The sequence below is a fragment of the Aythya ferina genome, assembly GCF_964211825.1.
Source record: "Aythya ferina genome assembly, chromosome: Z".
Lineage (NCBI taxonomy): Eukaryota > Metazoa > Chordata > Aves > Anseriformes > Anatidae > Aythya > Aythya ferina.
The window spans coordinates 54273380-54290318 of NC_140299.1; the positions used below are offsets into that span (position 1 = coordinate 54273380).

General features: G+C 44.1%; 1 protein-coding gene across 1 annotated transcript in view; it reads right to left on the bottom strand.

Moving 5' to 3' along the window:
• Positions 1–16939, bottom strand: part of LOC311427800 (neuronal acetylcholine receptor subunit alpha-7-like) — a 58460-nt gene that overhangs the window by 18876 nt on the left and 22645 nt on the right. The window contains exons 3-8 of the mRNA XM_084505372.1: positions 9317–9361; positions 8052–8161; positions 5089–5168; positions 2735–2902; positions 1546–1740; positions 152–238 (exon numbers count right to left, since the gene is read on the bottom strand). Of these exons, the coding sequence (XP_084361498.1) occupies positions 152–238; positions 1546–1740; positions 2735–2902; positions 5089–5168; positions 8052–8161; positions 9317–9361 (685 nt within the window). The remainder of the gene's footprint in view (positions 1–151; positions 239–1545; positions 1741–2734; positions 2903–5088; positions 5169–8051; positions 8162–9316; positions 9362–16939) is intronic.

The window sequence follows — 16939 nt, forward strand, 5'->3', positions numbered from 1 at the left end:
TACTCAAACAGTTAAACCCAGACAGAGATTTACTCCTGGTGTCGCTGAAATGTGAAACTCTGGTAAGACAAAGAGTCAAACCTCCAACGGGCATTGAAGAACTCTTGGAAAGTGTTGTGCTTTATGCACAGAGAAGAGAAAATCAACCTACCTATTAGTGGGACTGAGTCAGAAGTTGCAGGCATGATCTCAGCCACAAGCAGCATGAACACAGTCAGGGAAAGCAGAACAGTGATACCTGCAGGGAGTGAACATGTAGGGAAAAGATGAGGAACATGATCGATGCAGCTCCTCCTCTGATGTCTTTGCTGTTAAAAACAACTTTGTCTTGATCTATGGCTAAGCCAAAACCATGACTTAGGGCTTCTTAGGGCAAGTGAGAGCTTTTACCAAGTGAGAACATCTTTCGATATACATTTATCTGCTCCCTTTCCACTTCTCAATTGCACCCAAACCTTTGCTGCTCTCAAAATAATAGATAAATCTTTGCAGGTCACTAAAATGGAGCTTGCAGAGCTCATGAAATACACCGTTCTTGCAAAACAGAGCTCATAAAAAAAACAGACACTTATTAAGGGCTAGGAGACACTTAAAGAGTTTTGGCTATTGCACGTTATATAACACCCTCCACAGAGATGCATGCCTATTTCAAAAGGAGCTCATTGTCATCTTGTTCTCTCTGGAAAGGCTGTTTGCAAATCCTAACTGCCCTAAGCTGAGAAATTGCTTTTTATTTCACATGTTTAATGTATGAACATTATATCCCATTTTTATGACAATATTGTACTTTAGCTCAGATAGTCCTTTTCCCTGCCTGCACACTGTTTTTCACAGGCAGCAGTCTTATCCCTCACAGCCCGTGTTTTGCTTCTTGTAAGACCGGCTGCTCAGTAGATCCCCGATGGTTTTAACAACCAAGTGCATTTGCATGATTTAAAGGTCTCTATCCTGATTGTATTTGTGCACAATTGACTCTAAAGGTCTTAGCTGGGTCACTCTTACATATTTACAGCTTCCCCTGTCTTTTCTTAGAATCACCATCCTGTCTGTATTGGTATGCATGACAGTAAAGCTTGTTTAGCTATTCCTTTGCTGTTGCTACTTTGCATTCCTTGGGAACTCATGGTTTGGAGGTTTGGGAGCTGTACTTGGAAGGCAAAAATAAAGTACCCAGCTGCTGCTGCTCATGACCCTTCACTCTCTATATCTCAGCAAGTCCTATTTGAAAGAGAGTTAATCAGCTGTGAAATCCAGTGAGACATGCTAAGGAACAGGACGACAGGGAAGACAGAGTGCTATCACTGCTGCCTCTGCCAGAGATGAGTTCTGCCTCATCCCAGGGTAAAATCCCAAGGATGATGTAAGTGGAAGTACTTAGTACAGCGTGTGTGAATGCTATACAGAAAGCTGTTACCCCAGTTTCTGCAACCAAACAAGTGCTTCTATTGTTCCTCCAGGGAAATCTTTATTCATCAAGCACCATGAGGCATTATTTGCCATTTTATGGGAATCCCTAATGAAATAAATGAATTCTTGACCACTTACCTAAAGAAATCTTCTCTCCTGAATCAGCTGGCAAAAGGAAAACAAGCAGAGCCAAGCCAGATATGAGGACACAGGGAATCAGTAAGTTCAAGCCATAGTAGAGGGTGCGTCGGCGCATGGTGATGGTGTACGTCACATCTGGGTAGGGTTCTTTACAGCACTCATAGTACATCTCGTTCCTCTTTCCTGGGACACCTACAGAAAGGGAGGTCAGAGCAGCAGGGAGAGGTGCAGGACTGCCCAGCATCCATCCCCTTGGAAGGAGCCAAGCACCAATGGCTTATGAACCAATGTCTGGCTCGTAAGGGCCTCTCACTGTTACCAAAAGGATCTCCAGAGACCCTCTAGTCTGTCCCACAGCCACAAGCAGATCCAGCTTTCTTATTTCATATTCTTATGAATGAAATGTTTCTTATTTCATGTTTCTTATTTTGTTGTTTCTCAGATGCCCTGGCTGGTAGAAATACTGTAATCAGTTGTTCTGGGTCAGTTTTTCCTTGGCTACATATCTGGATTAGAAGATGAAACATCCTTGTTGCAAGTTCTCATTAAAGTGGTCTAAAACCTGTCCATTTCTACAGCATTACTTCTGATTTACAACTTCTTAAATGAGTTCAGAATATCTCACTGAGATCAAGCTATGAATAACCAATTCTGGACATGGGTTCCTCTTTTAAAAATGCAGGTATCTTCTGAAGCACAGAAGAGAAGAGAGACATAGTGAGGTGCAGTTATTTGCAGATTTTACAGACTGGAGGACACTTTGATGGTTTTCTGGCTGAGAGGGATTCTTTGCAAAAGCTCTTTCCAGTTTTGCTGAAATAGTGGTTTTTGCACCAATCATTTTTTGGCTGATGTGTTAGAGTAGATGTGACAGTAGTGTTCAGTGTGTCTACATGAGGCACATCTAAGTATAGTACTGGCACACTGCTCAGATGCATCAGCACCAGTAGATTTCATCTATGCACTTAGTTTTAGGCAATTGCTTCAGAACACAGTGTTTTCAGACACATTTCAAAGAATGTATTTGAAAAGTTTTTTCTGAACTTTTTTTTTCATGCTGTTGTTTTCATGGAAAATCTTAGTATCTGTATTTCAAATGTCTCAATAAGATTGATCATTTCTATATATTTGGGTTTTGCCTTTGAAAATTAAACTACTGAAAAATAATTTAAGCCAGATAATTTACCCACTAAATCCCACTCTCCATTTGAGATGTAGTTGGAAATATCAGCATCAAGCATCTGCAGGTCAATCAGCCAGCCACTGTGAGTCCAGGAGCCAAACTTCAAATCACACTTCTGCACATCAAAGGGGAACCAGCGGACATCAATGTAGCAGGTGCTCTTCAAGATGCCTGTGGATAGACATAAACCAGAGTCAATAGCATGCAGGGAGCAGTTCTCCTCCACCCTTATCTGTCCAGTTGAGTGTGAGCAACTTTCCTCTGCAAAAGCCTGTGTGATGTAGTCGTGGGTTAATCAAACTATCACAGGTGGAAGATGTTGGTCTGTGTGGAATATCATCCCTTCCTGGGCACCAAGGAAGAGCAGAGAAGATGACCGGTGCAGCCCGTGCCACCAGCAGCTGGTGGCAAAGCACAGATGCCATCCCTGCAAACCCTCACTCCTGCAGGCTTGTAGCTCTGCAGCCTTCACCTTATCTCCCCACCTCCCCGGGCCAGCAGCCATCTCAGAGGTGCTGTGCGATGGAGAAGCAGCTCCTGCTTCATTAGATAGTTATCTCCAATGCTGTGCCGAGGTGACCTGTTTGCAGTAGTTGTTTCTGTGTGCTCCCTAAAACACCAGCTAATATGAACCCTAGACGTGAATCACCTAAACAGAGTCTGATGCTTTGCTGTAAGTACTCAGGCTGTGATTTTGAAGATAAAATCCCCAAAATAGAGTTACTGTGTTGCTGTTTCTGCCTGCTGCTGCAGAGGCTCAGGGCATTCTGGCATAACTGTATATTATGTGCAGGATTATTTATTTCCCTGCACAAACACTGATGTTCTTCAGAGGCTAGATTCCCTCCTTTTGCTCCATCACCTTCTGGTAGGTCTGCCTCCCACTGCCACAGCCACTGTGGGGTTGGTTTCATGGGTGTTTTCTCCTAGTTTTCCCAAATTTTGGCTCTGCTCCCTTCCTTCTCAACAGACAGCTGTCTCCTGCTTGTCCTCTCTCTCCACTCCTCCACCAAGCCATATGTACCAGAGCTTGTTTCTCTAATGGAGAGCAGTGGTGAGTACAGTCTGCTCTCAGTCATGGGAAATAAAACTTTCATGAAGCCTTGGAAACAACATCTTTTCCTCCTTTCCATGTTTTCCAGTCTCTTGATTAATCTAGCTGCTTCTGTGAGCACTTGCTGCATTAAGTAGGCTGATTATCAACATTTACCTTCTAAATTGGATTGGGCAAAGCAGTTTAGCAGCAGTTAAACTCATTTAAGAAATTATTTCCTGTGCTTTTCATGAGACATTTCTATTACTCCTTATTCTCTCTTTTCTATTTCCTTGCGGTCTTAAGTAACCACAGTGTTTGTAGCTCACCATAGATGTACTCTGCTTGTGTGGTACGCCTTCTCCTCTGTTAGGTGAAAAGAGACTAGCAGAGCATCAGATCTGCCCACCCAGGCACCTTTTCCATCACCTACTCGTACAGACCCCAGAGGAATGAAGAAGGCTCTGCTCTGGTGCATCCTGATTTTATTCCTGTCACCTGTTTCTCCCTGGAGAGCAACCGTTCCCGTGGTCTGCCTCAGGAAAAACAAAACAAAACAAAAACTTTTTTTTTTTTTTTCTCCATTTGCCTGTTTGTTTTGTTTTGTATGTTTTTAAAGAAGTCTCAGAGGTAAGGATCTGTTGTGGACCAGCCACCAGGGAAGACCAATTTGTTTCCTGGTGTCCCTGTGGATGTCCTGGCATCAGTATGCCAGCAGATTTGACACAAGGTTTGGACATTTCTTGCCCACCAAATGGAGGGGCTGTGGAGATAGCCCATGTGTTTTCTGGCAGGTGCTGGCTGCTGGGCCCTCTGGGCACTGAATCATGAATACAGACAGAAAGCAGGATGTGTTTTGGGTCTGGCTGGCCAGCACTGGACTCAGTTCATCTTTTCTCCTGGATCTGCAGGCTCAGCCTCATGAGGTGGATTTGGCTGCAGAGGGACTGCTGCTTGTGGGTGCCTCCTCTGGTACACAGCTCTTCTCACTCTCAGGAAAGAGCTAGTTGGTTTACATGAGAAACTTCCCTCTGTGATAATGTGACCTGTGGTGTGTATCACCTTGCTTTGGGCAATACCTCAGCTGGGCCTCTGAATGATCAAACTGCTCAGAAGAGAGATTTACTGATTTATGAAGTGGAAATATGTTAGTAATGATGGACCTAAATTACTTCAGTGGGTCTGTCTAATAATTAAATTACACAGATTGCAAAATTTCTGCAGACTGCTTCTAAACACTTTGAATTCATTTATGAAGGAAAACTGCTTGTAGTTATTCAAAGCTACGCATTCACTTAAAGCAAACAAACACACTGCATCCTACCTGGAGGAATATATTGGCAGGATCCAGAGTAGTTCACCAGCACATTTGTGTGAAATGTTGCATCAAATCTTTCATCCGCGCTATAACATGATATAAAGAAAACAAAAGAAAAGAAAGAAAATGTAGGCTGATTTTGAGTTAAGATGAAGCAACTTCCAAGAGAATAAAAACAATCTTTTGTGAGAGTTCAATGCACAGAATCAAGGTCTGGCTTACACCTCAGCAAAGAGCACACCCTTCAGTAGTAGCTGGTCTTCTGACAGACACCATTGGCCTGCACCCAGACATGCTGGTGACTTTCTTAACGTCCTTGGAGAGTCTGGGAATCATATTATAGAATGACTTGAGTTGGAAGGGGCCTTAAAACCATCTAATTCCAAACCCCCTGCTATGGGCAGGGACACTTTCTACCAGACCAGGTTGCCCAAAGTCCCATCCAGCCTGGCCTTGAACACCTCCAGGGATGGGGCATCCACAGCTTCTCTGGGCAGCCTGCGGCAGTGCCTCACCACCCTCCTAAAGAATTTCCTCCTAACATCGAATCCAGATCTCCCCTCTTTCAGTATAAAACCATTCCCCCTTGTCCTAGCATTATCTACCCAAGCAAAATTTGATTTCCATCTTTTTTAATAAACCTCCTTCAAGTATTGAAAAGCTGAAGTGAGGTCTTCCCAAAGCCTTCTCTTCTTCAGTCTCAACATCGGATGTCTCAGGGCAAAGGCAGAAGAGAAAGGAGCAGAAGTATCATAGTTTTTGAAGTTTCTGAGTGGTTTTCAAAGATTGGACTGTAGGAAGAGTTTTTTTTCAGGGGCTGCTGTCAGAATCAGGCAGCTCACAGTGTAAATCAAGTTATTTTTTACCTAGATATTTGTTATGAGAGCAAAGGTTTCCTGAGGCTACAGTTCTGCAGTCTCTTAGGATACATGGGGGCCAAAGGTTTGCTTCAGACAATGGAAGACGACACTGGAGAGAACCTGTTTCAGATCTGGGAATCATAGGACATTAGTGATTGAGGCTGTAAGAGCAGAAACCAAGCAAAAGGGACCAGGAAAAGTGAATTTATTTAAGGTTCCAGAGGTTCTGAGAATACAAAGGGAATGGTGTGCCAAGCAAGGGCAAGCATTCTTCAAGGGAGCAGGCATGGGGACCTGCTCCAGGTTTAATAAAGAAGGTTCCTCACAATGGTGCTACAGACCCTTGCCTGTCATAGCTATGTGCAGGTCTTTGTTGCAGGCCTCCACCGTCTTACACACCCTGTCTTACAACCAAACAAGTAAAATTCAGGTCCCCTGTTCCTCTTATGACCTGCTCTCTGTTCCTGTCTGAGGAGTCCTCGGGCAAAACATGCTGGAGAAGGAGACTCCATACAGGACACACAGACAGCCTACTCTGATGGGAAAAAGTAAATCACAGTGTCCACTGCTTCAGGATCCTCTGCATCAGGGCCTGGAAATCAAGGGCTGAGCATTGAAAACATGGGAGCAAGACCATATGCCTCAGGATAAGATTAATGAAACAGAACAAACCAATGGGGATGAAATTGAAAAGACTAAGGTGCAGGACGAGTGATGATATAAAAGGCAGCAAGAAAGGCTTTCATTAATAGAAGAAAACAAGAAAAAGTCAAACTGGAAAAGTCAGACAGGATAGACCCACTGCTTGCCATGGTACAAGGAGATGCAGTATCTTGTACCCTCTGCACCTCACTCTTCACAAATTGTGGCTCACCCTAATTAATTCTCACACAGTGACAGGAGCCCAGGGCAGGAGAGGGGAGGAATAGGTTAAAGAAGTGTAGATAAGAGACTTTCCAGTTGGCAGCGCTGATGAAATTTACTCTCGAGTACTGAAGGGACTGGCCGAAATGCCCTCTGAAGCATTAACAATTATCTGTGAGAGCTCGGGGAGAACAGGGAAGGGCTCAGTGAATTAGAGAAGATCAAACAGAATTCTGACTTTTTTTTTTTTTTTTTTTTTTTAAATAAGGTGAAATTACAGACACATCAGTCTAACTTCAAAGATAATGAGGTGAAAACAGCTGGCACAGATTTGTCAAGGGCCAACTGGATCAAATCAATCTAATTTTCTTACTGACTTACTGAATAAGAGGAGGTAGAAGATATATCTGAACTTCAGAAAGCATTTTCCATTCCTTTCTTATAAATAAACTAGAGTAATATGGACCATACTGTATTACTCATTTTTGGTGACAGAAAATGAGTAAAGAGACTGCAAAGTAGTAAAGCTAGAGTAAAGAATTATACTTTAAAAATTTCCAGGTCACTCCAAGCTTCCTTCAGATATTGCGGGGACTTGGAATGAAAAATGGATCTTGGTAGACAGTAGAAACCAGCAGAATGAAACTCATCCCAGATAATTAGAAAATATTATGCATAAAACTGATAGAAAAAAAAAAAGACAAAAAAAAAAAAAAAAGACAAATCAGTGTCAAATTCCCCCCTCCTGGAAAGAATTAAAGAGAAGTGTCAAGAGCACTTTCACTGCAACCAAAATGGCAGAAGTACTGTCCAGAGTACTGGACTCTCACGGAAAAGAAAAAAATAATCTGGAGTGTTAAGAGGAGACAAGGAATGATGAAAAGAAATTTAGAAAATGTTGGTGATGGGTAATGTGCAAAGAAACAGATTGTTCAGTTCAGGCAGGAAGACTGTGGCAGCAGCAATTTTCTAGCACAGGTGTGGTAATTATAAGGAGAGTACGGATTGTTTGCTCTGCACATTCATTAGGATAAGGGAAATAAGACACCTGCAAAACAATAGCAAGATTTAATATTTAAATATGTTAGCTGGTGCTCATTTAATTTTTTTTTTATTTTTTTTTTCAAGTGTAGGAGACAAAGTCCTGGATGGCAAAAGCCCTGGAATATAAATGCAGCAATGCTGTTTTCCAGCACCTAGTGTTCTAGTGTTAGGCTCTCGCTGGATATTGTGCACCTTGCTTACCTGTTATACAGAAGAATGTCTGGTACCCAAATCTGGTCAGCGGGAAATCGTAAGTTCTGCACCCCTGGGTATTCGTACTGATCCCAAGACAAGTAAATATCAACCCAGTACTGTTGGAAAATACATACATTACGTTATACAAGCTAGCAAAAATCTTTTAAGGTACCTGGAATATTTAAGGAACAGAATGGGTGTTGCCAATAGCAATAGCAGTAGTCTGACAGTATGGCTAAAAGGGTGTTATGCGTGCTATAGCTGAAGACACCCTCTGCAAAGGACAGGATACATGTAGGCTGTGCCCTGACAGTCCCGTAGTCCCATGAGTTGGTCTGCTTTAGTTTTTCCAATAGAGCTAAACCCATTCTTTCTGCAAACAGCAGCAGGTAGCTGCAGAAGAAGCAGCCTGTTCAGTTGCACCCATTAACTTGACATAGTGTTCGGCTGCTTAAGTCAAAGCAGAATTAGCTCAATCATTCAAGTCTCCCACAGGCTTTTCCCTGCAGAGCTGCATCTTTGCTGAGCACAAACCATTAAGGAGATCGGTTTATGCTCCATAAGAATAGATCATATCTCTCACCATACGCCACCAGCAGCAGACATGGTGGGAAGCTCCCTCCACCACAGCCCTAAGCGAAGATCAGTTTTGCTTATCCTGCATGGCCAGCACTGGTCACTGCTCAGCTGGAGAGGTTTGCAGGAAAGGGAGGAGGAGCATTTATGGGTGAGGTTTTTAAACTGGGAGGGAAGCTCCTAGGAAGCTGTGCCACCAATGAGCCTGGGCACTGCTGACAGCAGTGTAGCACAGGGCTCCACGTGGTTCTCTGCATTTAGGAGTGCATGCTGGGGGGGTTTTGTACAAGCCATGAGAGCAGGGCACCCAGGTCTTACTGTGACTTACTTCACCACAGGTCCTCATCTCTGCCCTTGGAGGGGCCCTGAGCCCCTTGAAGAGTCCTTCACTTGTGGTGGGAGTCTACCTTTGGGCTCTCCATTGCAAGATCCCTATGCCCAGTGGCCTAACAGTATAGGCTGGTATCACCTCCTGAAGCCACCAGGTCTGCCCAATGGATTAACTCAATCTCCTTTGCTTTGTTTCAAATGCTGAAAGGAACATTGGAAAAAAATCAAAGGACTCAGAACATGCACTAGTTTCACACTGCAGACAAGTTAAAAGGCAGTGGTCTTGCTTTCCAGGTAAGAAAATGTATCCAACAGCAGTTTGGTATTAGGAAGAGGCGGGTTGTTTATTGACATGGGTTACTCACCATCTGTAGCCAAGCATTTGTGATCAACACCTGGTTCTTCTCATCCTTTAAACAAAAGGGACAAGGGATAAGGGATAAGAGACAAGGGATAAGGGATAAGGGACAAGGAAAGGGATAAGGGATAAGAGATAAGGGAAAAGGGAAGAGAAAAAGGGATGAGCCTCAAAGTACAAATAAATTACAGGTGGAAGAGTTCCTTTTCTGTTTCTTTGAAAACCCATGCTTTTGGAGTAAGCAAACACAAATGCTACGGCGTAGACTGTGAGTTCAGCACAGTGCCACCCAGCTGCTTTGCATGGCTCAGACAATACTGGCTCTTTCTATCCTTTAAAACTACAGACCTCCTGAATTTATCATAACAAATCACTATCAGAAGCGAAAATAATAGACAACAGCTGTTATTTTGCTGGAGACAATTGAAGAGCTTACCAAATGCACAAGCTTTTCCTTTCATCTAGTTGGGCAAAACAAGTTATTTCTAATACCATGAAGTATGTGATAATTGGAGCAGGTTTATGTCATCTCTGCTGCCACTGCAAAACAGTAGGGAAATGGCACTGGAAGCACTCTTCTTTTCGAGTCTGCAGAACCCCAGATCCACACCCATGCTTTGCATAGCTTCAGATACCACCATATGTGTGCCCTGCACTTACAGGGAGCTAAGGCTGGGTACTCCATGGTGCTGGCTCACTGTATGCACAGTCCTGTCCAGCTTGAACTGAGATGGATACTTAGGCTTGGGTTTGATGTTGTGCCTGAGGGTAGGTCTGACCAATGTAGCCACTTTCCAAGAAAATCACACTCTTGGCCAAAAGGCATGCCAGAAAGCAGCAGTTGTCTTCTCTGCTTCAGCTCAGATCTCTTGGAAGGAAAAGCCATGGCCTGGACAAGGTGACTCACTTGCCCACAGCAAACTGGGAATGCTTTCAACCAGTGTTCTCCCAGACCATCACACCCCATCATGCATTGACTTGCCTACCCTTACTCCAGGTAAGTTAATATAAAGTACAATTTGGGCTCCGGAGACATTACTCTTCTTTAACAGATTTTATGATTGTGTTCTTTCCTATTCTTCCATAGCCAAAGAGAAACATCAGATACAGAACTCATGCAGAGACCAGAGTGATTAGTGACATTACAAGGAAGATGTGGAGATCTCTGAAGGAGAGAGAGATGTTTTATCATCAGACAAAGCCACTGTAAAACTCTGCAGAAAACCCTGTGACTGCACTGCAGTGATAAAACCTCAGGGCCCAACAAAGCAACAAATACTCATGGAGAGTGTGCAGTAAGAGCAGACAGACAGAGAACTTCACCAAGATGCAAGATGATGTGTTGTCCTACCAAGTTTCTGAGTAGAAATTTGCCAGTTGGTCCTGGCTGCCACCTAATCAAGTTACTTCCCAGGCTCATGGTGACAGCCACGTGGTGCCAGTGCTCTGGACTCCCAAGCTACCAATTAATGAGTCTGTGTGTGTGTGGATGCCCTACGAAGCATCTGTTCCTTTCTGGTGTTTGGGGTGGGAGACACTGCAATTACATACTACTGGATGGTTTCTTCAATGAGGCCTCTTGAGTTTACCTCTTTTGTGTCCCATGCAGAAACCACTGCACAACTGCAGACTCCCAGGCTAATGCCTGAGGAAGAGCTGCCTCAGGAAGCCTCCTCTAAGCCTCTCTGGCACAGAAGATACTGAATCACTGGCACTGCTTTACCCCTAGCATAAAACTTGTTTGTGTCGTGCTTCCCTCTCCTCTCCCACTTGGCTTGTTGGAGCTGCAGAAACATCCCATTATAGAGAGGAGGAAATCATTGATCTGGAGGATTCATGATTGCTTTGGCAATGTGGCAGAGATATTCTCTGTTGCCAGGCACCTTTCTCCAGGAAAAGCATGACACAGGTCTTTGCCATGGTCCTCTATGCAAATTTGTCTATCACACCACCTCCTCTTTCTCACCTTGCATCCCCTTGGGATCAGCCTAAATGACTTATGCTGCTGGAAGGTACTACACAGAAATCAGACGAGATTTTAGATCCTGCTATACTGGTAATTGATGGAGTCATTAGAGTTATTTGTGCCAATAGATCTGGAAAAACAGCAACCCTACAATACCAAGGAAGTGTCCCAGGAGTTCTCACAGGCCTTCCCTACCTGACTGATGCCTGTCTGGCCTGCCATGATTCCCCAGGTGGCATCTGGCATGGTGGGCATAACGCTTGTCTGAGTTACTCATTAAATCTTGGCTACGTTTTGTGCTGCTTGGCAAACAATAAGTGCTTTATACTTCTAAGCTGCATACATCCTCAGTGCAAAGACTTTCTGTGTACTGCTGAAGACAGCTGAACAGAGTGATCTAAAGAGGGGCTGTAACAGCTAGCCTGCTCCTTTCCCCAGCCTGTGCAAAACGAAGGTTTTCCAAGCATACATTTTACCTCATGGCGAAAGTGGGGAGGGTAGCTTCCCCTTTCTGTTGGCTACCCTAAAGCCAGAGTGGGATGCAGTAAAGGGTAGCACGGATCTGGAAGGCCTGTAAGTTTACTCCATGTGGAGATGTCTCTGTTCAGGGGCCTTTAACTCTTGACTCTGATTTACAAACAAACTTCCTTTAACTTGATGTAGTAAGTTTATTCTCAATAAACTCCATGATTGCAAAGAAAATCACCTAGGGCAGACCTCTGTACTTCACAGAACTGCCTGTTGTGCTTAGCTGCTCACCCATCATATCTTTATGAGGTCCTTATTCAGAGTCAGGTGCTAATGACCTTGGCAATCAGCTTTGTCTTCAAAAAATTCATCAGCCACCGCACAGCATGTGGATATTTCATGTAGCACTAAACACATTACCTTGGGTACAATTTGACTTCTTGTCACAAGGCCACAGTGTTCACTGTGTTTGTTCTGCTCCTCAGTTTTGTTTTGCAGTCAAGGTTGGACTTTTCTATTCGAGTTGTCACACATTCACCTGGAACATAAGCACACCCTGCATGGTCTTCCTGCCTTGCTTTTTGATAAGCACAGTCAGAAAGAGCACAAAGTCTAACCAGAGCTTTGGGCTGCTTATGACTCTTTTAGCCTTGGGGGAAAAAATGTCACTTCAGGCTCTTTTCATGGCCATTCAGAGTCTGTCTATTCTCATCCTCGCCTCCAGGCTGCCGAGCTTTCAAAGGCTTTATAGACAGCAAATGCTATTTCCGTATTCAGCACTGATCAAAAGATGCAACCTGACGGGTCCTTCTTATCACAGGATGGAACAGAAAGTTTCCTAAACAAGGATCTGAGTTTGGGAAGAAAAAATAAAAGGCTGTTCTGGGGAAGCAGAGGGGCACAATCCCCTTCCTCCCCTGCTGGCCACCCCTCTGTTGATGCAGCCCAGGCCTCAGTTGACCTTCTGGGCTGGAAACACACACTGCTGGCTCAGGTTGAGCTTCTCATCCACCAGCACCCCCAAATCCTTCTCGGCAGGGCTGCTCTCAATGAATTCTTCTCCCAGTCTGTCCTCATGTCTGGGATTGCCCTGACCTGGGTGCAGCACCTTGCACTTGGACTTGTTGAACCTCATTAGGTTCACATGGGCCCACTTCTCCAGCCTCAGGTCCCTTTGGATGGCATCCCTCAGAAGGCCCCTCCTCAGAAGGACCCTGAGGAGCCAGGCCTTCCAAGAGTGCATCCTGAGGCTGCCCAGGAGGTGAGGGTGGTAGAAGTCTGGAAGTCTGAGTCTATCATACCATGTTTGTGCAAGGGGCTTTTAAGGCCTGAGATGTTTATGGAGCTTTCCATCTTTGAAAGTTTGTTGTTTTACTGGGCTGTGTAGCTTTGTAACCTGTAAGGAAATAGTGGACTAAATAGCCTTTGGAGTGGACTGGTTTTCTGACCTTTCCAGAGCTCTGGAAAGATAGGAGAAAACTTGAATAACCCAGCACTTCTGTTTTTTTTTTTTTTTGGTCAATTTGCAAGGTCTATTCCTCACTTAGCACTGTCAGCCCTGGGGATGACCTTCCCTCTGCTTTTCACTCTCTCAGCTCTCCCTACAGCAAAGCAACCAAAGCAGCCTAGCCAAAATCCCAGGTGAGAATGGAGAAGACAAGCCCCCAGAGATGCTTTTTCAACATTCCTCAGGCTGTTCCCCCGGGCTGAAAATGTTCAGCTCAAACAAATCGGTTTGCTTCTGGTTATTTAAAAATGCTGGGAAAGCTATTTCTGTGGTCAGTAGCCAGTGCAACAGTTGCCCTCTAAATCCTTTCTTTCTTTATCTGGGTCACATTCTCCCCTTTCTATCTTCAGACTCACCCCAGTTAATCCTCTCTCTTGGACATCTGATTATTCCTTTAGCCTTTGACCCATGGATGTTTCCTCCAGTGCATGTGCTAGGACATATGTGAGTTTTATTTTTATTATTTATTTTTCCCCACTGCCAACTCAAAGCTCACAATATGCCTTTCTTTTGCACCAATGCCTATCAGTAGACTCTCCCTTGCCAGGCAAACTATGCCACACAATTATCTGGGTCATGGAAGAACAAATGCAAAGGTCTTCCTGGTTTAGTAGCCACATCCTATGGTGATGTGTCATCTCTCTAACAAGGCATTTGCTACCTGGTGACTGACTGACCTCATTAATCTTTGTACTTTTGCAGAGGGAGTTAATTCTGCCATTGATTTATCACAAGATACAAAGCTAAAAAGTCCTAAATTGCACAGGTAACTCTCAGCAGTGACTAAAGGCCATATGGGGCTACTTTGGTTGATTTCTTTTCTTTTTTTTTTATGCTGCTTTCATGCCTGAATGTGTAGGAGGGGTATGGCCAAGAGAGAACACCATTGACCTTGAGACTCAGCTTTGTTAGCAGAGGCATCATTCTCCACACTGGATTTTTCAAGAGAATCAAAAGGAAATGGAAAGGCTTTCAAATGCTCTTAGGCTCCGTCTATGTCTGCAGCAGGCAGTCCTTTCCACTGCTGAAACACCCTTCTACCCGCTACCTTGCAATGATTAAGTAAAACAGCTTTAATGCACTGTATGAATGAAGCCCCACAAAACCAGACGGCTTGGGGAAAGCCTGGGTTGCCCTGGCAACAGTCATTAAGCATAGCTGGACAGCCTTTATACTTTTTTCCAGTGTTTGTTAACCATAAGTACTTGTACATCTACAATTTGCCTTCTGAAAGAGCGTTTAAAATGTTGGAATGAACGTTGCCATAGAAACGTCAAAATTGAGAAGATAACTGATGTTTAAGTACTTCATCTCCGTACTTTCAAGAAGGCACTTTCAGGAGGAAATGGGAACTGGGGAGATGGCCTGGGGCCAAGAGGAAGGGATGATGAGGGACACCAATATACACTGGAACAACAAAGAGGACCAAACATCTACTGATGTCTGCTAAGCATTTCTGTGCACATCAGGATGGAGACATGGTAAAGTTTGTCAAGCCAAGATATAGTTAAGAGCTCATAGATGAATATCCTCTCCCTCTTGCTTGTCTCATTTTACCACCTCAGGCCTTTACTCCTACGTTAAAGGTGTTTTCTTTAACATCCATGGGATGCAGACTTAGTCTCACACCTTTCATAGTGCATGGCATTCAACTACAGACTGTGGCTGTAGGTGCATTACTGCTGAAACTCTTCAAATTTTTGCTAAAATGCAGCCACTCACCAGAGCCTGAAGACTTGGACTGCTGGAAAGAGTGCCACATTAGAGACTCTAGAGCTGGTTTGATGGCTATTTAGACTCAATCCCTTCAGCAGAGACCTGCACATTCAAGGGACCCCATCCCCACACTGTGGCAGGGTGCTGGGAGGAGTGAGGGTGCCTGCTTTGTCCTGCCACTTCACATACATTTCCCTGGGCAGCCCCAGGAGCTGGGACAACAGGCCTCACATGGCTTTCCAGCACAGGGCTGCTCTCTGATGACTGCTTGGATGAACTGACATGCCTGCCCAGTTCCTGAGGGAAAGGATGTTATGTCACAGCCTAAAATCAGCCAGCCCTCCGCTGAAATACCAAGCCATCCACATGGAGCATGTAGGTGGTTTGTGTATTCTCCAGGGTGGGCTCCTTATCCCGAAATAGCCCTCTGTGTGTTTTGTGCACAGTTGGCAGGTGTTCTGATAAACAGGACTCGACAAAAAATAATGTTATTCCAGCGCATTCATTATTCATTGCCTTTTTCAGCATTTGAAATCACAGGAAAAGCAGTGGGAGAGGGGCAGAGAAAGGTCACAAACAGGCCAACCCCAAGCACTCACCAAAGTCTCACTCCCAGGACACCTGCAAGGGTGCCTCTGCATTTCCTCCTGTATCTACATGCTACCATGACAGGACATGAGTCTGTTCTGAAACACAAGCAAGCACTTAGAGTCTTTTGTGAGGGATGGGAAATGGGGGAAGAGGATTTTACTTAAGAACTGAAGTCACTCTCAGGAGGTACACTCAGAGAATACAGCAGCACTAAGATATAAATCTTCTAAACACTGACAAACTAAGAAATGGACAAGGACACACTGACAGCTTTGGTTTAAATGCTTTATTGCAGCTTGTGGATTTAGAAACATGACCATTTGCAGTACTCCTGTCTCATGCCATTTTCCACATTTTCCCCTGGGCAATGGCCAGAAGTCTGGTTTGTGGGGACTCTACTGCCTTTACTGGAGGGGGATGTGGAAAGTGTCATGCATTTCAAGCAGGTGAGTGCTTCTCCAAAGGACAAGTTTCTTTCCCTGTCACTGCTACCAGGCTCTTGAGTGATAATCAGGCAGATCTCACCTTAAATAATTTTTGCTCCTTTGTACCTTGTCTAGCTGAAGTAATAAGTGCTAGGGACTCTTAAAAATCCTAGGTGCCTCAAATTAGTTACACAAGATTAGGGACTATCCATGGGTTCAGAATCTAAATTCCCCTTCTTCAAATGGGATAGTACAGGCCTTTTTGCCACATAGACAGAAGACTGGGTAGTTATTGTGAACTAAAAAAAAAGGAAAATCAGTGTATTTCTTGTTAGAACCACAGCCACCAAGCACAGCTTGGAGACCCATGCCAAATAACAGAGCAAACAAGCTGTTGGATTGGTGCTTACTAGGTGAACCCCATCCACTCCTTACCCTGAGCCAGGCAGAAGCCGGTGAAGAAAAGCTTTAGGTTTTAGGTTAAGAGGCGGGTAATTAAGACTTCATGACAATGGTTAATGTAAGTGTGTGGGCAAAGATGTATCAGCCAGGAAGCCATAATTCCCATGATGCCCAACTTCATTGTGCTAGCAAACTCAAGTGTTGCATGTTTAATTGGCTTAGTAAGACTGACATTTTGATAATGCCTGACACTTAAGAGGAAGCCAAACTACTAATTCATGACTCAATTAGCCCTGGCATTCCCACTGTTGAAGCTTCAACCACACTAATGAAGAGGCCAATTTATTTAATTTTTCTTCCCAGAGTTCAAAATTGGTCACAGTAAGTGAGCTTTATGACCAGGAGAGAGTTGTTGGGATTTAACTTTAATGAATCTATTGGTCTATCAACCGTTCCATAATTTTCTGCTTGGAATTTTAATGAATACTTTTCATGATCACTAATTACTGATTTTCAGCTTTTATAATGATGTCCAGTCTGATTTGCTTCTCAGTT